This window comes from Eschscholzia californica, unplaced genomic scaffold (genome assembly GCF_041429995.1).
Source record: "Eschscholzia californica isolate CP2 unplaced genomic scaffold, dmEscCali1.0.p SCAF_1, whole genome shotgun sequence".
Classification (NCBI taxonomy): Eukaryota; Viridiplantae; Streptophyta; class Magnoliopsida; order Ranunculales; family Papaveraceae; genus Eschscholzia; species Eschscholzia californica.
The window spans coordinates 17,032,751-17,058,315 of NW_028238198.1; the positions used below are offsets into that span (position 1 = coordinate 17,032,751).

Here is a 25,565-nt window from a genome sequence, read left to right on the forward strand (position 1 = left end):
TCAATGTCCACAAATATTCACAGATGTTTACGAAAGTCGAAAAATATATTTTTGAAATGTTAGTATTAATATATTATTTCATGTGATTAAATAATAATAATAATATTAAAATAATAAATGTCTACCAAATGTCCATCAATGTCCACAAATATTCACAGATGTTTACGAAAGTCGAAAAATATATTTTTGAAATGTTAGTATAAATATATTATTTCATGTGATTAAACAATAATAATAATATTAAAATAATAAATATCTACCAAATGTCCATCAATGTCCACAAATATTCACAGATGTTTACGAAAGTCGAAAAATATATTTTTGAAATGTTAGTATTAATATATTATTTCATGTGATTAAATAATAATAATAATATTAAAATAATAAATGTCTACCAAATGTCCATCAATGTCCACAAATATTCACAGATGTTTACGAAAGTCGAAAAATATATTTTTGAAATGTTAGTATTAATATATTATTTCATGTGATTAAATAATAATAATAATATTAAAATAATAAATGTCTACCAAATGTCCATCAATGTCCACAAATATTCACAGATGTTTACGAAAGTCGAAAAATATATTTTTGAAATGTTAGTATTAATATATTATTTCATGTGATTAAATAATAATAATAATATTAAAATAATAAATGTCTACCAAATGTCCATCAATGTCCACAAATATTCACAGATGTTTACGAAAGTCGAAAAATATATTTTTGATTAGCACAAATATAATATGCATTACACATTTTGTCAATGGACTCAAGATCTTAAAATGTCCCCAGGACATTTTGTCTATGGATCAAATGTCTTGAAATGTCTATAAAGACATTTTGTCTACAAACTCTCAATGTCTTCAAAATGTCTATGAACACATGTTGTCTATAATATAACTCATCCGAAATGTCTTGAAATGTCTACGGGACATTTTGTCTATGAAAGTCTGTGAAAGTCCGCACACATACATTACACACGTACATAATTTAGATTTGGGAGCCCCTGTTAGGAACCCGACCTTGGAATTGAAAAAAGTCCCGGGGCTCCTAAAAATCAAGGACTCCCAAAATTGGGAGCCCGAGCCCCACATTGGACTTGCCCTAAGAATAGAGTGTTTAGTTTGGGAAAGCCAAGCATTTTGGGGGCTGAAAATAGAGTTTATGTTTGAGATTCAATTATTTCACTTAGCCACTTAGGATATGTAAAACACAAAATATGAGCCCTAACAAATATGTCATAGCAAATTAGCTACTTTGACTCCTTTGAAATTGGGTAAGTTTTGTATCTGAGTGCTTTTTTTACTCATTTTGCTTGAAAGCGTCTTGATCATGTTTTGATTTCTTTTCTTTTTATGTTTTTTATTCTTAATTACTTTCAATGATTCTACAATTGTCTCTATCGTAGTTTGATTGATAATTTCACTTTTTTTTTTTCATAATACTAACCGAAACCTATAAATTTCATCTAATTTTTTAAAGGTATCATTTGTAGTTTGTTCATTACAGAAAGAGACTAAAGAAAGAGTTTAAACGATCTTTTCTAATTAAAAATCGATTTGAAAAACTTCAATTTTTTGTTTGATTTAATTTCTTAATCTAGTATTTGAAACAATTAAGGCTTTGAAAAATGTTTATTAACAACTTTTTTGTTGATTTGAGTGATTTTAGCATGATTTGTAAGATCAATTTGAACCCTTTCAAACTATAACTTCGTATTCATCTCATACAAGGAAACACATGATTCGATCCATTCTAACCACGTCATAGTTTTAGTCTTCTATTCTAGTTTTTCTGACCGAGGTGGAAATAACGGAGACTAAGATATATAGTGAATTTGAAGGATGTTGTAAGGGATTATCTTCACTTGCCGGGCATTGTCATCATCGATGAAAATGAAGAATCATTGGCACAAGATCACGAAAACTTGGTGATGCGTGTGGATATGTCATGTCCATACGCACTACTCATCAACTCAATTGCTCGCTCGCTCGCTTACTGAGTCTAATCCTCCGGAATCCCTTCTTTCAAACTCCAATTTGGTCCACTCCTTTTAAAATGAAAATGATGGCAATCTCTATCTATCCCGATATTTACGGAATTACAATTTAATGTGGTATTTCTCACGTGGAATTTCGTGAAATGATGAGACACGTTGGATCGAGATAGGTGTACTAGCTAGGTGAAATCGACGGTGAGGAATTTGGGAGGGAGAAAATCACAAAAAGTAGGAGAGAAATCAAACAACAACTTTTGATTGGAGTTTTAAGAGGTTTAGTTTTCCTTCTTAGAGCTCAAAAGTTCGAGACACGCTGATAAAAAGAAAAAGTCAAATTTTGAATTCGTCAACGGAGATGGCTTAAAGAGGGAATGATGAGTCAGGAATATATTTGTCATTTTTTTTGTTGAGATATATATTTGTCATTTTAATGAAGGTAAAATGTGTTGGGAAGAATGAGACTAATGTGGACGGCATATAGGGAGGTTCATTCTACAATGTCTTAGTGGCCTTCCTTAAGTAGTGGCAACAAGAATGTGGACATTCTGGAATAGGCAACCAAACCAAAGGCACAAGCAATGTAAAGCCGCATAAGAAACCACTTGAGTTGTAGTACACAAGCAAACCAAGCAAGAAAGTCAACGGGCACACAATCGCTACAAGCAAGCAATAGGCATTTTTTGCCCTTGCATATCATATCTATATTATATTCACAAATTAAAGTGATTGACAACAACTCTGCATTATCTGCCTTTCACAAAGTTACAATGGATTACAAGTCAAAATTACTTAAAGATCTTCACGAAATCAACGGTCTCTATTTTCGAGATAATTTTTCCTCTCTCTCTGATAAATATTTTCACATTGTATAGACTATTGATTCCTATTGAGCTATATAGAACATATTAGCCTGCTAGAATCTTCACTAGAACGATGCTCCAGTGAACTCACTGCTATTGTCGAACCGCTTATTTAATTTCTACTCGGTAACTTTGTACCAGTGATTTAATTTCTCCTCGGTAACCCGGCCCTAACACTTCCGTGATTCGATTAGTCCTGACCCGTGACCCGTGACCCGTGACTGGCGAACCCGTAGGTGATAATTCAAAGTATAAATACGGTTCCGATCCTACATTCCTACCATTGCAAGAACCCTAATCCGACGCGACACCCTGTCCACTCGACAGGTACTTTACTAATCCCTTTCTCTCTCTGGATTTTCAGCTAAATGTGATATAACTTACGAAGTAATATTTGTTTAAGGTCAGTTTAATGGTTACTCTCCGTTTTCCTATTTGGTTCAATTACAGGTTTGATCAATTTTAAACCCTAGAGTTTCTTTTAGAAAGCAATGGCTCCTGTTAAAGGTATATCCTTCTTCAACGTTTCCTTTTTTTGATTTTTCCTTCATCTATCAAAGAATTATCTTTAGGGTTACCGTGATTTTGTTAGTTAATCAAGTTATAGTGGTCGTGTTTGTTGTTGAAAACATTTGATGAATTTTTAGACTAGTAACTATATGGGGCAATTCCATAATCTGCTGAATTTGAATTCTGACCTAGGTTGTGTTAAGATTTGAAAATTAACTCATAGTGATATTTTAGAATGTTTGTTTTATCTGAATCGAGGTGTCGTAACTCATCTGAATGAATGACTGATATTGGGTGCATTTGGGTAAGACATAAATAAAGTCCGAATCAAGAGTCCAAAATAACCTAAAATGACTAATCGACTATTGTACCCGAGTAAGAGAAAACAAATTCGGATGATTCAGACTCGGCAGAGTCAGATTCAGGAAATGAGAATTGAACGTTACCCTAGCTGATAGTATCCCCGTCTTGCTAAAGAAGTCCTTCCCTTTTGCATGCTTAAATTTAAATTAGTTATTACTTCATAAATAACTTTTCTATTTTAGATTCATAATGTTTGAATATTTGAAGACATTTTACGTAGCTTCCTTCATATAGAATCTGATATACGACACTCGACATTAAAATCATCGTAATCTTTGAGAAGTAATTACGGAAGCTATTCGTGTACCTAACAAACCTTTGTATTCTTTCCTATGATCTCAAATATCTCTTAATGTTGCTTTTGTTATATGCAGTTGCCCCCACAAAGAAAACAGACCCAAAGGCCCGAGCACTGAAGGCAGCTAAAGCAGTAAAATCAGGTGCATCGACAATCAAGAAGAAAGTTAAGAAGATTCGAACATCAGTCACGTTCCATAGGCCAAAGACACTAAAGTTGGATAGGAACCCTAAGTACCCACGTATTAGTGCTCCACCTAGGAACAAGCTCGATCACTATCAGATTCTCAAATACCCACTCACAACTGAATCTGCAATGAAGAAGATCGAAGACAACAATACCCTAGTTTTCATTGTTGATATTCGAGCCGATAAGAAGAAGATCAAAGATGCAGTCAAGAAGATGTATGATATTCAGACCAAGAAAGTGAATACACTTATCAGGTATTGTACTTCAAGTTCATAAATCATTTCGGTTATTTATTTTTCTTAAACAAGCTTATATGATCACGAAATAGAACAGCATGCATCATACATTAAATAACTTGGGTACACCATAAGGACGAAATGCTCAGTTGACTTGGATAGACCATAAGATGGAATGCATATGACTACCATGAAACAGTGCTACGGACACTCATTCACCCTAATGGCCATAGAACATATCCGAAAGGTCATTATTAATTTCTTTAATACATTAGAAATTATGTTAAATTGCTTTTTCGGCTCTGTTTTTGGTGATTTTAGGCCTGATGGAACGAAAAAGGCGTATGTGAGGTTGACTCCAGATTATGATGCTTTAGATGTGGCAAACAAGATCGGTATCATATAATTGGAGGAAGTTATCTGCAACGTTATTATTTCGGTAAATGTTTATCAATTTTATTAGGGATTGCATTTGGTAATGGTATGGTATACTCTTAAGTTTACAAGTCCGCTTCCATGAAATGGTTTCCCCAACTACTCGCCTTACTTGGCGTTTGGTTTTCTTAATGCGTTGCTTTAGTTTGCCTTAGGTCCAACTATAGCAGACTTGTAATCAGCTCGGGTCAGACATTCAGACATAGAGCAGAGGAGTATTGGTTGCTCCCCATATCACATTAGTTCGGTACCCAAGCGCCCGTTTCACTCAGTCGAGAAAAGTCCATCACCAATCCTTTGTGGGTTGTACAATAGTAATCTCAGTAAATCAGTTATGGAACTACTGATCATCTTACAAAAGAAAGACAACAAAATACTACTGTATATTTCTATGCCCCTAAATATTCTTTTTTTGTTTCCTGCATGATCAAAATACCACTGTATAGAACATCATGCATCTGCTAACTTGGGTACAACGTACACCATAAGGATGGAATGCTCAGTTGACTTGGATAGACCATAACGATGGAATGCTTATGACTACCATGAAACAGTCCTACGGGCACTCGTACAACCTAATGACCATAGAACACACCTGAAAGGTCATTATTTGAAAACATTATAAATTATGTTAAATTGCCTTTTGGGCTCTTTTTTGGTGATCTTAGGCCTGATGGAACGAAGAAGGCATATGTGAGGTTGTCCAGATTATGATGCATTAGATGTGGCAAACAAGATCGGTATCATATAAGATTGGAGGAAGTTATCTACGACGTTATTCTTTCGGTAAAGGTTTATCAATTTTGTTAGGGATCATCTTTCATCCAAGAAAGGAATTGACTTTGGTAAAGGTATACTCTTAAGTCTACAAGTCCACTTCCATGAAATGGTTTCCCCAACTACTCGCCTTACTTGGCGTTTGGTTTTCTTAATGTGTTGCTATAATTTGCCTTAGACTAAATGTGAATAATCCAAGTCTAACCTGTTCTAGCAAGGGGTAGGACTTATTTTAGGTCGCAGACACTCAGACATAGAGCAGAATAGTATTGATTGCTTCTCATATCACATCACCTCTCTCCTTAGCTTTTCTTAAGATAAGTTTACACTGTAAGTTTATGGTTACATTAGTTTGGTAACCAAGCGACTGTTTCACTCAGTCGAGAAAAGCCCGTCACAATCCTTTGTGGGTTGTACAATAGTAATCTCAATAAATCAGTTATGGAACCACTAATCACCTTGCAAAAGAAAGACAACAAAATACCATTGCATATTTCTGTGCTCCTAAATATTCTTTTTTCTTTTTCTGCATGATCAAAATATATACATTGCCTCCCATATCCCAAATATACAAAAAAAAAAGTACATAAATAGCTTGGACCTGAATTAAATTAATCAGGAAGCATGATCTCTTTCTCATCAATGGACTCTACCTCATCAAGAAAGTGCGAAGTTGGCACCTCTGCTGCCTTTGCTACTTGAGCTTCTTCAGCAATCCTCATTGCCAATGTTGCTCGGTATGAAGCTAAGTCAGCATTCTCCATAAGAATCTGGGCACGTTTTCTCTTTGCTATAGCTATCTCTGTCAACATCCTTGCTGTTTTTTTGGCTTCCTCTATTCTCTTCTTATTTGCTTCTTCAACCCTTCTCATATCTTCATCAACTTCTTCTTCTTCTAACATGTCGATGTCGTCTACTTTCCCTTCTGCATTCAAGGCTGTCCGCAACAATACATTATGAGTACACAGAAATATACAATACCCAATTGTAAAAATTGAATGGTTTTACTATTTGGCTTTTTTAACAGAACTGTCTACTCTTATGATGTTTGAATGTCCATCCTAACTTCTCAGCCTAAATATATTTAAACACATGTTCGGAATTTGTGATTGCGATGGTAAAGATAAAAGTAACACACCTTGCAAGCTACATTGTTGATTGGCCCTCGGAGTTTGACTTTGACGGTTGGTTTGGCTTTGCCGGTTGGTTTGGCTTTGCCGGTTGGTTGAACGTCTTCTACGCAGAACAGGCTTATTAAAAACTCGATTTTTAGGTTTTCTTAAGGGTTGCACCTGCAAACAGATGTTGATCAAAGTTTAGTAAACATAAAAAGTCCTAGCTCCTTGAGTGAATAACAAGGCACTCAGTTACAGTTCAAAATTGCAGAAGCTACCAAAATTGTGAAAAATCACAGTTGACCATAAAAACTTATCAGTCCAAAAAAAATTCACATATTTGCACACATGAACTTAAACAGGTAATCCAGATCAGAAGAGGATCCATTTTACCTTTAATGTAAGCTAAAAGAAACGAAGTTCTTTTTTCGATCAAGCGAAAAGATTGGGAAAACATGTAAATATGTCACTATGAAAACAACAAAAAAGTTACCTGGAAAACTCGGAGCAATGGGGAACCCTTCTCCTTCCGTTTCCGCAACCAGTACTGATATACTTGTTTAAATATCAAGTCTGACCCTGGGCAGAGACTCGAAGCTTTGATCTCATCAAAAGCATCATTTGGACTATAATATGCAGCCTTCTCTAATATATCGATCATTTTCTCAAACCTCTCGACAGATAAAACCCCAAGACCCACATTTTCTCCCGTGAATTCATTATTAAGTTTTCGAAGCCACTCCTCATCCCCTGAATCGACATCATAATTTGCATTCTCACGCGTCGATAATCTTGTTACCTCATCAAGATGCACTGTAATATATTCATCGGGATGAACAAATGGCACATAGTTGCTGCTTTCATAATCCAGTACTTCAACTACTTTAGGCACATGAATAGTACAAGCAACAGGCGGAGGAGGTACTCGTTGCTGTAAATTCCTCTCGACACACTCCCTGTGTAACTCTTTAAAAGTTACCCAATCTCGTCTATCAGGGAACTCTAACTTCCAATCATTTTCACCACCAGCCCATATCATAGCACGGGTAAATCTATTAGTAAAGCCAGGTTTCATCCATTCATATGCTTTATAGATGTATCTTTTAAAGCCTTGCCTCTTTATCACGAGTACCCATTCCTTTTTAGATGAATAATCCAACTGAACTTTTGCACCTTCTTCCCTAAAGCATCTATCTGATTCAGTAACCAGTATATTCGCAACACTGCAGGCAGAATCCATGTTCTGTCTCAGTTCTACCACCAACGCTTTCAGTTCTTGTGTGTTATGACCATTATTCCTCGACAACTTACTGCGTTTTTGTTTGGGTTTAGGAGCACAGAGTAAACTGTAACAGTCCTTCACAGTAAAGGGGCGAGCATCTGGCTCTAACTTAACAGTATATGAATCAAAAGACAAAGGATTAGTTCTAGCTGATCTAATAGAATTTCTTTTCCTCTTCAAACTAGGTAAGATCCTACCTTCTAAAAGAAACCCATTTCTTCCACACGATTCACCAATCTCTCTAACAAAATTCAAGTTACTCCTGTACACAGAAACATCCAAACTCGACGAAAGTCCACTTGTTCTGTGATCATCTCCATGGGTTTGTGTTAAGAGACGTTTCAAATATCTTGTGAGGCATTGAGGCAAATATAGAGATCCAAGAGCAATACCAGAGTGTAAACCCATGAAAGAAAGAGGAACTGCTAAGAAATCAACAAGAAACATAGGTACGAACTTGTTTGTGCCCAAAATTTTGCAACTTCCAGAGGAAATCTTGGAGACAGGATCCTGCACAAAACAAGAACCAACGTCTTAGAAGAACGAAAACAGTAACATCAAAAAGTAATTGAGCAAATTTAAAAGCAGAAATTCAAAATTGTCCAATCAAAGATCATCCACTTACCCGAAGACAACGAATTCCACGCAGAGCAAAAACCCCTAAAATAGGTTCAGAACACATGAAAGCAGCCAGTAATGACAAGCTTATAGTGGAGCTCCTCATAAATCTCAGAAGCGAAGATAAAATGCCAGTAAACCAGCAAGCATCACCACCCGAAGATTCAACAGTGAAAGAAATCACAGTTTCATCGACCGAAACCTCTCTCTCTAACTCTTGTTCTCCCCTATTAACTGCAGATGTTAAAACCCATCTATCTGATTCTTTTCTTTGTTTACGTTTCCGGTAATATGTAATTCCATACATTCTATCAGTAATCCCATTTTCTGACTCAGAAGAACACTCAAAATTTTGTCCTTCCAGTTTCCTTCTCTTTACACTATATACAATTCCATATCTCTTATCATCAATGTTTCCATCAGTTACCACCGAGTCGTTCACTGAATTCAGTGAAGATTCAGTCTCTTCATCCAAATCCATCATAGACTCATCATTCTTCTCTGAACTCTCTTGAACAAAATCATGAGAAATTAAGTTCTTATTTCTACAACACAGTTCATCTTCTTTCTGATCAGTATCTTCAATGAGTTGAACACACCGATTCCTTTGAGTTTTATTTTCAAGAGAATTTGAACCAAAATCTTTCGATTTTGGCACAAATACTCTAGTTGAACGTATCATTCCAACCGATGGCATAATTATAACGTTCTGAAAAACCTTTTTTCAAAAAAAAAAAAAAAGAGAATATCGAAACGGTATAACTTCCTTAAATATTCTTTACCGAATCGGTTTACAGCGATTTGAGGATCAAAAACTTTAATGAATCGGCCAACTTCAATCAAAACCTTTCATCTTCCAACAAAAAACACAGAATTAAAACAGATCATCGATATTATCACCGGATAAATAAATTACATAAAAGAATCCGCCATTAAATTAAAACATTCTAGAAAGATAATACAGTATAAGTCACCGGAATCACAATTTTCTTGTTCGGAGTCGCCGGTCACTGGAAGATCGACTGTGAAATCGAATCTAAGTTTCTCTCTCTCTCTAGAAAAGAGTGAAGAGAAGGAAGTTTGAGAGATTTGAAGAAGTTGCAGGAAAGTTGGAGAGAGAGATTGAGAGGGAAAACCCAAAGATTAGTCCGCCACCACGTAACATCCTTTTAGGGTTTGAAAAAGACTTCAGGTTGAAGTTAAATTTCACCGACTTAGTTTAACCGTTGGATGAAGATGAACGGTCTAGATTAATTGAAGTAGTCTAATGGCTCCAAAATCGGAATTCCAATTTTGAGCGGGAGAAGATTTTTATTTGACAAAAGACAATATTATCCTTGGGATATCTATGGAATTAGGTAGGTCTGGAGGGGGTTTTTATACCTTAGTACAAGTGGGGGGAGGAAAACTTTATACAGACGTACCATAATCATGGCCCAAGCCCATTTCCACTTTTTTTTTTTTTTTTTTTCTTAAAAACGGACAAGAAGAATTATCATTAGAAGCCATTGATACATAATCTATTATATTAAAACAGCTAAGAGAGAGAGAAAGAGAGTCGGACGGAGCGATTTCCCTCCCTGGTGGCGCCGACTCTGGGTGGCGGTTACCGTCGAAGAAATTAGCAGTTCTTGACGGTTTCCAGGGCACTTTCCAACAGTTCTTTCCGTTTAGGATTCTTTGTTCTCATCTGATTCTTCTTCTCCATCATTATCACCCTTCTTCTCATTCTTTTCCTCTCCAGACTCTCAAGAATCTTTAGAGTTCTTCCTTTTCTTGGATTTTGAATAACCTTTGGCAGAACGTTTTTAGATCCGGTGAGGATTTGGACGAATGTTTGATTCTTTCTAGGGTTTATAGATTCTTCGAGGGTTTGAACCCAATTAGGGTTTGTACATGTTATCTAGAGAGGTTAGAAGCCAGCGAGACGATCGGATAGCAGGTTTGAATCCGTATGGGGCTGGAGTTTTGATAACTGTTCTCCCATTGATTGCAACATTCAGATCTTGAAAACTTATAAGAAACTACCTACAATGGAGGGGTATGAATTCGTTATACAAAGTCGCCTTTTCACCGTTGTGAATCGCGGAGAAAAGATGGTCTTTGAAAGGTATCGACTAAATAATCTCTTCATCGGAAGATCTGAAGAATTATAAGAAACAATCTACAATGGATGGGTATAATTTAGTTGTTCATAGTCGAATTATTCACTGTTGTGATCCGTGGAGAGAAGATGGAATTTGGTTCTGATTCGTACATGAATAATATTATGATATGCGGCTTTATCAAGGATGATCAATCTACTACAACAATGGCAGTCGAGCGGAATGTAAATTAGTATTTTCTTTATTTATTTGTATTATCAGTTATTTTGTTGACCTTTAGGATCCTTTCATCTTTGATCTATAGGATCTTTTCATCTTTCTTCTTTTCGTCAGTGTCTAGTCAATTTCTCTCACTTCATGAGGCACTTTACATTCGAAGTTTTGAGAGAAATGAGAATTATATCAGTGTAACTGTGATTTAATCACTTATGAATGAAAATGGTTTAAAAAAAACGACTCAGCCAGTTATCCAGGTGATATGTCTGACCGTCCATTTTATTCTAGAGATTTAGTTGGGAACACGTCCCACGGATAATATAAAATCTCTTTATGTAAATAGTCTAAAAAGAAGGGTATCTATGTAAATCAACCAAAATTGGTTAGAATAACCACTACCCACATTTCTCTCCCTATTTTTTTCTCGGATTACATGAAATTACCAATTTTCTCCACTTTAAAGTAGAAAATCCTAGGAGATATCGAAATAACTAACCCACTATCCCATATCTTCCTAATTTCTTTCTAAACCCCTTGACTATTTGACTTAAAATTGAAATTCTCTCATTTCCTCTCCAAATTCTTTCTTATTAAAAAAACAACAAAAGAAATCTCCCTAAACAAATCGATCTCCCAATTCTTTTTATCAAATCTTTTCTGTTAGTGATTTTTTATATGTTCTTCCTTCACATAGAATGGGATTTACCGGCGAAGCTAATAAGGATATGTCTCGTTCGTGGGACGCGGCGGAAACCTAGTATGATACAAAAATACATCAAGATTCATGAATTGAATAAGCACTATAACCATATGATTTGAGCTCTAAAGCCCATTTAATCTACCTATACTTCATTTATACCCAAGTTTAACAAAATTTGCACTTCCATTGGATCAACTTTGGGACCTCTCTGTTGCGAAGTGGAAGTCCAACCACTACAGGAAGAGGTGGTGGACCATTTTTACTATTCACACACCCCTTAAAATATTACATCTTGTCCAACCTGAGGGCGAAGGGTTTCTAGTTCAAAAACCCTCTATCATCAAGGATTTCTGGGATATGTCGCGTCCGTAGGACGCGGCGTAAACCTAGTATGATACAAAAATACATCAAGATTCATGAATTGAATAAGCACTATAACCATATGATTTGAGCTCTAAAGCACATTTAATTTACCTATACTTTATTTATACTCGAGTTTAACAAATCTTAGATTTGCACTCCCATTGGATCAAATTTGGGTCCTCTGTGTTGCGGAGTGGAAGTCCAACCACTACACGAAAAAGTGGTGGACTATCATCAAGGATTTCAAGAATATGTCGCGTCCGTAGGACGCGGTGGAAACCTAATATGATACAAAAATACATCAAGATTCATGAATTGAATAAGCACTACAACCCTATGATTTGAGCTCTAAAGCCCATTTAATCTACCTATACTTTATTTATACCCAAATTTAACAAATCTTAGATTTGCACTTCCATTGGATCAAATTTGAGACCTCTGTGTTGCAGAGTGGAAGTCCAACCACTACACAAAGTGGTGGACCATTTTTTACTATCCACACACCCCTTGAAATATTACACCTTGTTTAACCTGAGGGCGAAGGGTTTCTAGTTCAAAAACCCTCTATCATCAAGGATTTCTTGTGAATCCTGATATATATATAGAGAGAGATTGGCAGTGGTAAACACTTTATGAATTAACCAAACACATAACATATCTTGCGGAAACTCTCTGCCAGACGAAAGATACTTTATTTTGTCAGCCATAATTTTCCAAGGGATTTTGGAGACATAGTTTCGTCAGCCAGGGCCGACCCAAACATTTTGGAGGCCCCAAGCGGCGTTAAAAATTGTGGCCCCTATATGCTTAAAAAAGATTTCGTAAAAAAGTACTTATGGGTGGAATCGAACCCTTGACTTCCTAAGTATAATCTCAATCCTTAGCCATTGAGCTACAACTCATGATATGTTCTAACATAGTTTAGAATGTTATTATTGTCGGACCCAAATCGGTCGCTTTGGCTGCTTTGTGTCCGGGCCGCCCCTGTCGTCAGCAAGGTCTATCGAAGGCATTTTTGTTTTTTTTACTTTTCATCTTCTACTTGTTTTACTTATTCATCGTCATTTTTTTTTTCTTTCGATTTAACAATTTATTTGGCCCAAATCTATAGATCAAAACAATGATGAAGATAAAAAAAAATAATCATTAGTTGACTACAGCCAAGAAAAGATTAAAAGTCGAATGAGTCAACCCGTGTCAAGTCAACAGGGAGGTCAGGTCCGAAAAAGGTATGCAACTCAACTCCAGAATATGATCGAAAATGAAGGAATTTTTCAAAAGAAACTTCTTGAAAGTGGAAGTTGTAAGAAAGATAATGAAGGATTCTTTCTAAACATATTACTTTTATTGGAAGTTCAACAAAAAAAAAAACTTTATTGGAATCCTACTTCTAATTAAAAAGTTATATATTTTAAATATCTAAAATAAAATTATGAAGGAATAAGTTACCCAAAGAGGTAGTTTACTTTATTATTATGCTAATTGGAATAGTAATTATGCAATGTTTATTTATTTTTTTTTATTATTATTTTTTTTAGAATTCAACTACGATCTACGTTAGTAGTTACAAGGCATTGATGCATCATGGAGATGTAATGAGCACGATAACCGCCTAATTTAAACTGAAAATGAAAGAGGCCTAAATCCCGACAACGAAGAGGCCTAAAGGCCGACAAATTATTACATTATTCATAGCCTAAATTACATGGGATAAATCTTGATGGCAACTGCTTCCAGCAAGACTCGATCCCACGACCTCATGGTCTTAAGAGGGGTGTCCAACCGTTACACCAAAGGGTGGTGGACTTATGCAATGTTTATTGATTGTGTTTTTTTACCTATTTTGAATATTATTTCAAATATCTTAATTTGTTTGATTTATGTGTTCTAAAAGCATTCTTAATAGTCAACAATTGGTTGTCCAAGTGGTCCAATGTGTTGACATGAATTCTAAAATTCTGAAGGTCCGAAGTTCGCTTTCCAGAGAAGGTGGTTTCCATGATTTATTGAACTTGGGTTATTAAGGTATATGTTGTTGGACTTTAAGTCATAGTTTAATTGGGCTATAGGCCCGTTCTGCCTAAAAGTTTGAATTCGACAATTTCTTGCTTATGACATTTTTGATGTATCAATGTCAATGTAATGACTATCGTAGATCGTAGTCAATTTTTCAAAAAAGAAAAAAAATGTTCTTAATAAAGAAAATAAACTACTTTACATGTATGGGTACCTTGATAAGTTTTAACACTACACGTTGACTGTCAATTATGATTAATTGATGAAACAAAAATATTATCTTTACTTGTAAGCTAATGAACCCCACTATACTAGAGTCATTCCAAGTTACTACTAATTGAGTAACTAAATTATTAAGACATTGCTCCCCTTTTAGCAGTAGGTGTAGTCGTTTGTAAAAGCAACCACCTATGTTCTTTCACTAAGCTGTCCTTCATTCAAATTATTCCTAGTGTTGGTATATTATGTATTAGAATTTGTTAAATCCATTTATATTAGAGAGATTGAGACGAGTTGGTTCCACCTCCATAAACCATTTCATCACCAATGTCCATTAACCTAATTCTTCATCCACCTCAACCGTATCTTTGGTCTGTTTGGCTACCAAGAATCCTAAGACTCTTGAATCTTAAGGATCCCTAATTCCAAAATTTGCATTAGACCAAAATCCCACCCTACCCCCTAGGATTTGTTAGGATTTTGGATTAATTTATCAAAATTTCAAAAAATCGATAATTCACTTTTGAATTTTGGATTTGTTTTGGATTTTGTATTAGACCGAAATTCATTTTTTTTTTCAAAAAATCGTTTTTCTCCAAAAATCGTTTTTTTCCCAAAATCTAGATATTTCCTCGAATGAAATGATATTTGAAAAAACAAACCATAAGATTCTAAAGAAGCGTTCAAAAATACTCAAATAATAATAAATCATAGGATTCTTATTAGTTACCAAACAAGCCAAAAAATATTACTTGGATTCATGAATCCGTGGAATCATGAATCCCAAGGAGTCATGAATCCGCGGATTCATGATTATGATTCCGTCATCCAAACACACCATAAATTTATTACGTCAGCGTATGATCTAAAGCATACACTCAGAAACTCTCTAAACTTCAACAACTGCAGTTAAAGATGGTTGTTAGATCAATTAACAAAATGTATACTTAACCCGCTGCCTGAGACTCCTACTCGAACCGCATAAGTGAGAAGTAAAGATTTATCTCTCCACGTAACTGAACATGTGAGAGGAGAGAGATCTTTCTTTCTCTCACAGACGGTTCAAGTTAAAGTCTTTTTTTTTTTTAGAAAACAAGAAAAACGAAACTACGGCTTAGCAGCAGGCAGTGAATGAAGTGATGACCATGTGGATCTTTTCATATTCCTCCTTCCCCATTTTCCTGACTTGTCTGCTTCTTTATTGTTGCTTCTCGAAATGTGCCTGAAAAAGATGTAGTCGAATTTACTCCTGATCTTTCCTATCTCCTGAAGATGCTTCTCTGACTGCCAGTGGATCATGGAACTTGTGCTATTAAGGTTGTTGATGATGTTTTGATTGTCACTTTCTATGAGTATCCGTTTGATTTGTAGGTTCCTGACCCATTGAAGTGCTTTGAGAATAGCTAAACATTCACATTCCTCCGAGTTCTGGCCCCGTATAGTGTCTGCTAATGCCATAACAAAATTGGAGTGTTCATCGATCATGTAACATCCATAACCTGCTGGATCCTGTACCTTAGTGAACGACGCATCCACCTTAACTGTCATATAGTTGCTTTCCAGTGCGGGTTCAGACTGATCCCTGGTTTTGTGTTGAGTATTCGAGATAGCCGTAACCGTTGCTATTGTGTTCTTTATTAAAGCTATAACCTGCATCGGAGATTGATCCTTGCCTGCAAAATTTTTTTCACATCTCGCCTTCCAAATGAGATAGAGAATTTTTTAGAATAATATTACCTGTTCTTCCTCCATGTCTTTCCAGTGAGTAATCCATTCACTGAGATTATCAATATTATCTGAATGTACGTGAAAATGAAACCAGATTTGCCTAGCATAAGGACACTTAAGTAGTACATGAGAAGTTGTTTCTATACTGTCACAATAAGTACAATTAGTGATATTGCCTATGTATTTCTCAATTCTCTCTCTCACTGGTAGGCTATTGATACAACATTTCCATAAGAATAGCTTAATTCTAGGGATGGTTTTGAGTTCCCATATGAAACTCCATTTGATCGGTTCATCATCTTGTTGTTTTGTCGTAAAAATTGGTACATTGATCGTATGGAAAAGTTACCTGATTTTGTCAATGTCCATCGCATCGTATCCTCATGCGCTTCCTGTAAATTAATACTAAGAATGGCATTACATATATTAGGGTCAAATATTTGTGAGATAACATTCTCGTTCCACGTATTGTTGACAATAAGTTGGGATACCATCTCTAGCTCGCTGATGGGCGGGGGGTGATTAGGAATCCATAAGTCATTCCATATGTTCACCTTGGTACCTTTTTTAACCACCCAAAAGATTAACTTTGATACCTGATCATAATGTTTGAAAATAGATTTCCAAAGCCAAGAATGAGTTTGTTTAGCGGCTCTGGGTTTAGTCTCTTTAGAAAAGTATTTATACTTCAGTATCCTAGCCCAAGGTGCCTCTGGATTTTTTAGAATTCTCCACACTAATTTATTGAGGAAAGCCTGGTTATCGATTGTAGGTAGTCTGAAGGCCAGACCACCTTCTTTCCTGGGTTGGCATATCTGAGACCATTTTATAATGTGAATGGAGTTAGATTTTCCCACAAAAAGGCCTTTGTAAGATCTCAATGCGGTTGCTTATGCCCTTTGGAATGGCAAAGCATTGCATTTGGTATCGGGGAACGGCGCTGCTATGGTGGAAACCACAATTGAGCGGCCAACTTGGGAGAGGAGGTTCGTATGCCACTTAAAGAGCTTATTCTGGATTTGAGTGATCAAAGAAGAGAAGACTTGTTTTTTGTTGGCGCCGATAAAGAGATGTGTGCCTAAGTATTTGTCAAGATTGGAGGATTGATGAACTTTGAGATTGCGAATGATCATCCGTTTAAACTTCGAGTGAGTATTTTTGGAGAAAAAGATAGTAGACTTGGAGTAATTGATCATTTGACCCGAATTGGTACCAAAAATATCGAGGATGTTCATTAAGTTATTGATATTGTCAAGAGAATTTCGATAAAAAATAATGCAATCATCAGCGAACAACAGGTGTTTAATGGTGAGGTTGGAGTTGGGAATAGGGAAGCCAATGAATTCGGTGTTACAACCTTCAAGTAGTCTATTGAGACCTTCCATTGCCAGAGTGAAAAGAAAGGGGAATAGGGGGTCCCCTTGTCTGATGCCACGGGTAACATTGAAAGAGGGACCAGGTCTCCCGTTGATGAGAACAGCCATAGAAGAGGTGGCTATACAAGAGTGGATCATACTAATCCACTGATCAGCGAACCCCAGCCTCGCCATAATTAGTTCAAGATAGGACCATTCTACCCGGTCAAAAGCTTTCGACATATCCAGCTTGAGACCAAAATAGCTTTTAGACCCTCGAGTCTTTTTAAAAGAATGCGAAAGTTCCTGACTGATGATGATATTATCTGTAATCTGCCTTCCCGGAACATAAGCAGCTTGAAAAGGGGAGATCAGAGTAGGAAGGGTGCCTTTGAGACGGTTGGCTAGGATTTTAGCAATAGTTTTGTATGTGGTATTCAGCAAACTAATAGGTTTGTAGTCCGAGGTGGATTGCGGAGTCTTGGTTTTGGAAATCAGGCAAATGTGAGTATGATTGGACATAGCCGGAAGGAAGCCATGATGGAAGAAATTTTTGACCACTTGTTCCATGTCAGTACAGACTGTATTCCAATTGGCTTGATAGAAATATGGTGGATAGCCGTCAGGACCCGGAGCTGCATCTGATTTAAGAGAGAACACCACATTTTTGATCTCCTCATTGTTTGGCGTTGTTGTGATCTTAATATTCTGAGCATCAGTGATCTGAGTAGGGAAAAGATTCAGAAAGTTGTTGTTCACAGTGTGACCATTTGTGGTGGAGATTGTGCTTAGGTTTGATTGGAACAGTTTAGCTATCTCATTATGATCGTTGGTCCAAGAGCTATCTTCCTTTTTTATCATCATGATTTGGTGTTTCCTGCTTCTGTGAATCGCTTTCAAGTGAAAATATTTCGTATTTCTGTCTCCTAGGTGAATGTTAGCAAGTTAAAGTCTTAAGAAGCGGGTCATGTAGAGACTCGTTGATCAGATGAATTTATTCACCCGAAGTGAGTATCAATTTCAGATAGTCCGATCTCGGTGACACCTCTATCTATATGTATATCTCATGTACGGTATCCACGTGTTATATGTATCATTAGTTACTACCAAGTACCAACCAAACAATGAACAATGGTGGGTCACGGGTCACGACAGTATTGTCCTTTACCTTTAAATTCATTATTTATTCTAGGAGCCAAATGACAAAAATGTCTCACTAATCTTCGTGATTAACAAGGATATCATAGTAAATTACTATTCAGTTATATATTACTATTAAATTAAGATGGAAACAAGAGAATCTCAGAGAGACATAAAAACCAAAGTTCTCGAGATCTTTGTTCCAGGAAATAAAAAAAACTTCACTCTACTTTCAAACTACATTGATGACAGAGAAAGTGAAGGTAAATAATAGAGAGAAAGAAAAACTTCGTTTTAGGGCTTCCATTTAATTTCTTTGATCTATTTTGTATGTATGACTTCATTTTTCTGTGAATCTTTCAATTTGTTTTACTTTTATCTGTTTATGTTGGCTCGAGTTTGATTGGTTTCTGGAATGCTGAAGTTGATGTGTTCTTTTATGTAGTTTTGAATAAATTAGGGGTTTTTTTTGTGGGATTTGTTTGAATTTTCTTTTGATAATGCTGAATGTTTTGAAGGAAGATCAACTTAAGTAAGATGAAATGTGAGGATTTGAGTTATTAGGTTGTTAGTTTTTGTTATATGTATCAAGATTTAAGTTTGTGTGGTGTAGATATGTGGGGATTAGGGTTTTGTTAGTGTTGATGCATAATTGGTTTGGTTGACTGACTACTTGTTAATGGAGGAATGGAGATCTTATTGTTATCTGCATTTTGATTTTAAGGACTTGAGGTTCTGAAATTAGCTTTTCGGAAAGTTAATGTACAACTATTTCATGTGTTGTTCTTGTAGCAAAATGGAGCTTAAATTGTAATTGTAATTTTAGTTTTAGGGAGGAGATGCTTGAGTTTAGCAGCTCTCCGGAATCCGGATTAGGGTTTTCTTAAATTCGTCTACATTATTTTTATTTTTGAAGTTTGATCTACTTTATATTGTTTACAATTTTGCATCTAATATGAGAATTGAGTTGTTTGCTCACATTTCAGGAGGATGAACCTATGGGGGACTCGACTATTATGACTATCGAGTTTCTTCGTGCTCGATTACTTTCTGAAAGATCTGTCTCGAGAAGTGCAAAGCAAAGAGCAGACGAACTCTCAAAAAGAGTAAGTTGATACTTGATATGCATTTTATTGATTTTTTTGTGGAGATTTTATTATTCTCAGTTCAATTACTTTAAATGGTTTCGTCCTCTTTTTCTTGCTTTGTTCATATTTATTTTTTCGGAGTACTTTGAAAATGTGAAACTGTAGCTGTTTTCCTTACTATTCGCGTAACTGTGTTGCATCGATAACTTTTTGCTTAGTCCTTTATGTCATTTTGAAACTAAATAGGTGGCAGAACTGGAAAAACAACTAAAAGATGTGACGTTTGAAAGAAAGCAAGTGGAGAAGACAACTATCGAGGTTCTCCAAATTTTGGATAAGAGTGGAATTAGTGACTGCTCAGAGGAATTAGGTTCGAGTACTAACCAGGAGGAACTTCACCAAGAATCTACTGAAGATAACTTTTTAAAAGGAGAAGTGGAAGATTCTGTAACATCGAGGTCAAGGGAAACCGAATCAGAGTTGCCAAGTTCCGAAGTTGATGGATTCCGGTTAGTTGGAAGGTCGCTATCTTGGAATAGTTGCTCTCGTAGATCAGATTCTGTCAAGAAGCACATAAGTGAAGCTCGGAGGAGGCAGAGTAGTTATGTCTCTACTAGCAAGTCTTCTACAAAACCACGTTTGGGGAAATCATGTCGCCAGATAAAGCGAATGGATATGAGGTGATATTTCTTAATCCCTTCTCTATAATTGCCTCTTTTGTTTGTCCATTGATGAGATCTTACATTCATTCGTTTGACACTGCAATCTTCACATACCATTTCAAAACAAACGGTGTTTATGCTTGGGTCCAGTCTTGTGTAGGTTTCCAAACCCATATAATCTGATCAACTTATCCATCTGCAGTATCATGTACAAATGGAATGTGAAGTTACGGAATTATGTGCAAAATAGAAATGATACAGAATGTATGTAATTATCATCTTTTTTGGCCAATTTTAGACACTAAAGATGCCCTAAGATGGGTATCTGAGATGGTGGTATGAGCTTTCTCAGTCCTCTCTTTATGAGTTCTCCACCGCTCCTTTAGTTGTTGCTCAACAGATATAGAGTAGACGGGAGTTTTCATACTTCAGGTGTTTCTGATTTCAGATCAGCTACGGAAGATATGCAAGATGAGTCTCTGCTGTTTGATGCCGGGGAAAATGCAGTAACTACTGAGAGAGGAAAGTTTTCTATTAGTGTTGAAAAACAAGGTTCTGAAAATAATGAAGCTAATGTGTTTCTGGAAGGTTTAGTTCCATATTGCTTCCAAGATCAAGGAAGAGAAACCTTTAATGGTATTTATGACAATGGAAATCAAAGTGGTGCGAACATGAAAAGCGCAATAGAAAATCAGGCGCAGCTCATAGGTCGATATGAAGCAGAGGAAATTGCTCAGAGAGAATGGGAAGATAAGTTCAGGGAAGATGGTAGCTGTACTCCGGTATGCTACATCATTTTCAATTTGAACATTTCAATCCATACCAAATCTAATTATGCTGTCAATAAATTTAGCGCTGCATATCTATAACTTCAATCATCCTTTAGGTTGCACTTTCCATTTGCTATCAAATACATTGATTTCTTCATTGCCCAACTAATAGGATTCTTGGGAACACGGAAACCAATCAGACATCACTGAAGAAACGGATGAACTAAGGAAGGCTACAGGTTGTTCCCGCACAATTATTTCTGATGGAGAAGCAGCAAACTCTCCGGCCGAAGAAGCTCCCATTTCTCTTAGTAGGATTTCAGTCACGGAAACTGTTCTGAACAGCTCCATGCCTTCTCCCCAGCTTGATAGGAAGAACAGTAAAGCACTGATTTGTCTTCCCGAATATTCGTTACCTCAGACAGATAATTCCGAACCTAAAGCAAAAGGAAAACAGAAGCAAGAAAATTTGGGGACATCTCCATGTTTGTCCATTGAGCATCATTCAGAGCAGAAATTTTCTTCGTTCCATAATGGCGAGGAGCTTCATGATTTAAGAAAATCAAGAAGCAGAAATAGGGTTGGTGAAAAAATGCAACAGAAAACACCAAATGAATTGGGGTGTGTTTTAGACGCACTTCAGAAAGCGAAGTTATCACTGAGGCGTGAATTTGGTGATTCACCTTCTCCAAACCAAGCTCCATCCTTGCAGAGATGGGCAGGAACTTCTCTTCCACCCATGAAGGCCCGAGATGTCATGGACATTCCCCTTGGATGTGCAGGACTATTTAGAGTACCGACTGATTTCCAGTTAGAAGCAAATATCCCTCGAGCCGGCGTCCAGGATCTGTACTCAGGTTCAAGATTAAATTTGGAGAAGAATTATTTCGAACAGGGAACTGAAGTTGTTGCTAGTAGCAGGTACCTCACCCGCCCTCCAGTGGAATTTGGATCCAGAAATTCTACTCGAACATCGTCTCCTATTGACCTTTCCTTGAATTCGGGTATTCCTCCACCATTTTCGAGTACATTTTCTTATCCTTCATATGCAAGTGTAATACATAATTTGCCTTACCAAGATATATTTTCTAGACCTTATTCCACTGCTATAGGTTCCGAGATGCCTTCCGCAGAATATTCTTCGATTTACAGGTACGATATGAGACCAAAACTTCACAATGTACCATACTAGGTTGTTCCTTAGTTCATAGTCTACGTTGTGGTTCCTATTGTTTTATTGTCATTTGAACTAAAAGAGAGGAGTTTTTGTATATTTTTGGTTCTTCTCTGTATTTGGTTATTGTCCAAGGCATTTTAGATTGTTATGTATCGAAAACTTGTACCATCTATGAGAGAGAGAGAGAGAGAGAGAGAGAGAGAGAGAGAGATTTTGGTTCTAAAAAATTTAGTATCTATTGATTTTGATTCTAACTTTCCTATCAAGATAATGAAGGTGACTCGTTGCCATCTTAGACTACTAGGGTGTGGTATAATATTTTTGAGGAACTTAGAGGGTTTCCACATTCAACATTATTTTAAGAGAGCTAGATTGATGGGTTAGACGGGTCAAAATTGTAAGTAATTGACACAAAAACATAGGATATTATGTTTTATACCAGAGCGGGGCTGTATACCATATAGACAAAAATAAAGTAACATATTTTAGAACAGACTGAATTTGAACATAGGTAATTGACATGTTCAAAAGAAATGTCACTATCTAGTCGACTTAGTTGCTGTTAATGATTAAGTAATTGACATGTTATCAAAGCACGTGTGGGAATTTATAAAGACAACAGACTGAATTTGAACAGTAGTTTGCGCCTCTATCTCCCAATTGTTGCTATAGGATAAACCTAGGTCCCATCCCATTCCCTAGTGACTTTCTACTACTCCAAAAGACAATTAGTTCGTTATTCTTCCTTTATCCCAAAAAGTATCTGCCTAATCTTAAGTTGCTGCCCTCAAATGAGGCATCTTATCTCAATTATACTTTCCAATAATAATAATATAGGTACAACAAATAATTACTATAAAGGTCAAAAAAATATTGGAAATAGTTGGAAAGACATAAAAAATTTCGAAATTATTAAAGAGGTCATAAAGATCCCGGAAGTATCCCGAAATTGCGAATTTTCGGGATTACCCTTAACAAATTAAAAATGACGCGCGTATCCTGTAGTATATAAACAGTTTTAAGTCATAAAAAAGTCAAATTTCTATTTCCCTCGCGCGAGAACAGTTACCTTTCTTCCCCCGACTGTCCGTTCATCTTCTTCTTCTTCGACGAGATTTAGGGTTTCTATCTCTCAATTTCGCAGAAATCTACTACACAAACAACAAGTAAGCATATCTTAACTGAATATTTAAGTTTCTTTAGATTTTTTTTCAAACTTTCTGTCTCTAGCGAAAATAGGGTTTGTAAACCCTATTTTTTTTGTTTTTGGGTTTATTAATGGCGTTGCAAACAAGTTTTGTAGAATCAGATTTACCAAATATGTCGTTAAAATCTACTATTTTTGTTAATCTTTGGCTTTGCAAACCCTAGTTTGTAGATCTGCAAATAATTTGTCTTCAAAACCTACTAGATTTGTTCGTGGTTTTCGAATGGCAGATCTACAACTGCAACTAGAGTTTTCAAAACCTTTTTTGATAATGATTTTGGGAATATATTGAGTTTTACAAGTTGTTCATGCAGGGTATGCAAGCCTTATTTGCAGTATAAGATCTGCAAATGGGGATTCCATACCCTTAACTGTTTTGTGCTTTTCTAAATGGATTTTGCAAACACTATTTGCTGTAATATAACTGCAAACACTATTTGCAAACACTATTTGCAGTAATAAAAAACTGCAAATGGTTTTGAAAACAATTTTGTTGTTTAGTGCTTCTGCAAATAGGTTTTTCAAATGTATTAGCAAAAGTTAAACAAACTGTTTGCTATTAAATGCACTTGATTATTTATGCAGAAAATGGTGAAAGCAAAAAGAGGGGAAAAACAACTAGTACCCTCAGATAGTACTGATGGTGCTAGATCTGAAAGCACTGACATGGTGATTTCTGAAGGTGCAAAGGAGATAAGAAAAGATAATAAAAAAGTAAAGAAGGAATATGAAACGTACAACTACAGGAGTACGATGAAGAATACAGCGATGTTCATGAAAAAAATAAGTGCAAGGATGAAACTTGAACATTGTATGGCACTATCAGAAACACCATTCGGATCAATTTTCAAAGCTTTCTATAATGATGAGATAGTAACAACAAATCTTGAAAGGCCAATAGCAATAATCTTTGAGTTGGTGAAAAGATACAGTAGAGAGAAAGGAAAATTTGAGTTTGGTGAGATAGATTTAGAATTCAAAGTAGATGATGTGGCAATTCTGCTTGGAATGCCAAAAGAAGGTGTGCTGGTTTCACCCTTCGAAGGGAAAAAAGATGAGGAATTTGTTGCTACATATTTTGGGAAGTCGTATAAGATTTCTACAGCAACCATAGAATCAACAGTCGAGAGGTTTTTAGTAGAGGATAATGACAAAACAGAAGATTTTGTGAAGTTAATGATAATGCATATTTCTTCTTCTTTCCTGTTTGCAACACAAGCTGGAACGACTATACAAACGTCGTTCACAAATTTGTTGAGATCAATGGAGAAGATTAACTCAATTTCATGGCCTACTGTAATTCATAATTACATGATGAGGTCGATTGAAGAAAATGTCGACAGACCAGCAAAAGCATCAGGATGTCTTCTTCTTTTACCGGTAAAATAATTTTTAATCATGATTCAATTGTGTAGTTTACATAGTTTGCATTTTCTGTTTTTGCAAATGTTATTTGCATTATTTGTTTTCATGAGGATGTTTGCATGGTTTGATCCTTCTAATATGTTTGGGTTCAATATATGCAGTTCTGGTTTTGTGAGCACTCAAATCTTTATAGAAGATTACATGATAAAAAAGACAAATGTCCTCGCATAATTAGATGGAGTCTTGACCATATGAAGTTGGATTTTCTTGAAGCTCTAGAAGACGTGGCAAGTAACCAGGTATAATATATTTAATTTTTGCAAATCATTAACTTGTATACTAGGGTTATGAACTGTAATTTTCAAAGATTGTTTTGCAAAACTGTTGAATGCATTCTGTAATTTGAAAATACATTGTTTGACTTTCAGCTGTCTGAAGATTTTTTTGTGCCACTTTCGGAAAGTGAGGAAAATCTAATTTCTGGTGGGATATTGACTGTGGGTAATGAAATTGATGTTTCTTATTTGAAACATCTTGAAGATCAAGTCAAAAAGTTGGAAATTCAATGTGAAGATCAAAAGAAAGAATTGAGTATGGAAAATGAAGAAATCGAGAAGTTGAAGAAGGAATTGAGTATGAAAAATGTAGAAATGGAGAAGTTGAAGGAAGAAATACAATGTGTAAGAGAATCAAACATGATTCTAATGAAAGACAATGAAGAACTAAAAACAGCAATATTAGATAAGTTCGGTGAGGAGATTGAGGAGAA

At 35.9% G+C, this 25,565-nt stretch overlaps 3 protein-coding genes across 4 annotated transcripts; 2 read left to right on the forward strand and 1 right to left on the reverse strand.

Moving 5' to 3' along the window:
• Positions 1-3,141: 3,141 nt before the first annotated feature.
• Positions 3,142-8,317, forward strand: LOC147564662 (large ribosomal subunit protein uL23-like). Of its 2 annotated transcripts, XR_015227868.1 has the most exons (6): positions 3,142-3,189; positions 3,313-3,369; positions 4,110-4,476; positions 4,780-4,897; positions 5,562-5,645; positions 5,735-8,317. XR_015227868.1 is itself a non-coding variant. In XM_086648993.1 (5 exons), the coding sequence occupies exons 2-4, from the start codon at positions 3,354-3,356 to the stop codon at positions 4,862-4,864; spliced, it is 468 nt and encodes a 155-aa protein (XP_086505119.1). In that variant the 5' UTR covers positions 3,142-3,189; positions 3,313-3,353; the 3' UTR covers positions 4,865-4,897; positions 5,562-5,958. The 2 variants fall into 2 exon arrangements, 1 of the variants encoding a protein (XP_086505119.1); XM_086648993.1 differs by having other exon boundaries at positions 5,562-5,958.
• On the reverse strand, positions 6,142-10,035 carry LOC147564663 (uncharacterized). Its single transcript, XM_086648981.1, has 4 exons — positions 8,693-10,035; positions 7,279-8,577; positions 6,809-6,962; positions 6,142-6,607 (listed from the first exon to the last, which is right to left on the reverse strand). Exons 1-4 carry the CDS (start codon positions 9,380-9,382, stop codon positions 6,282-6,284), a joined length of 2,469 nt encoding a protein of 822 aa, XP_086505107.1. The 5' UTR covers positions 9,383-10,035; the 3' UTR covers positions 6,142-6,281.
• Positions 10,036-18,588: 8,553 nt separating this feature from the next.
• LOC147564664 (transcriptional regulator ATRX) lies at positions 18,589-22,383 on the forward strand. Its single transcript, XM_086649006.1, has 5 exons — positions 18,589-18,790; positions 19,514-19,633; positions 19,862-20,295; positions 20,726-21,059; positions 21,220-22,383. The coding sequence occupies exons 1-5, from the start codon at positions 18,773-18,775 to the stop codon at positions 22,237-22,239; spliced, it is 1,926 nt and encodes a 641-aa protein (XP_086505132.1). The 5' UTR covers positions 18,589-18,772; the 3' UTR covers positions 22,240-22,383.
• The last annotated feature ends 3,182 nt before the right edge of the window (positions 22,384-25,565 follow it).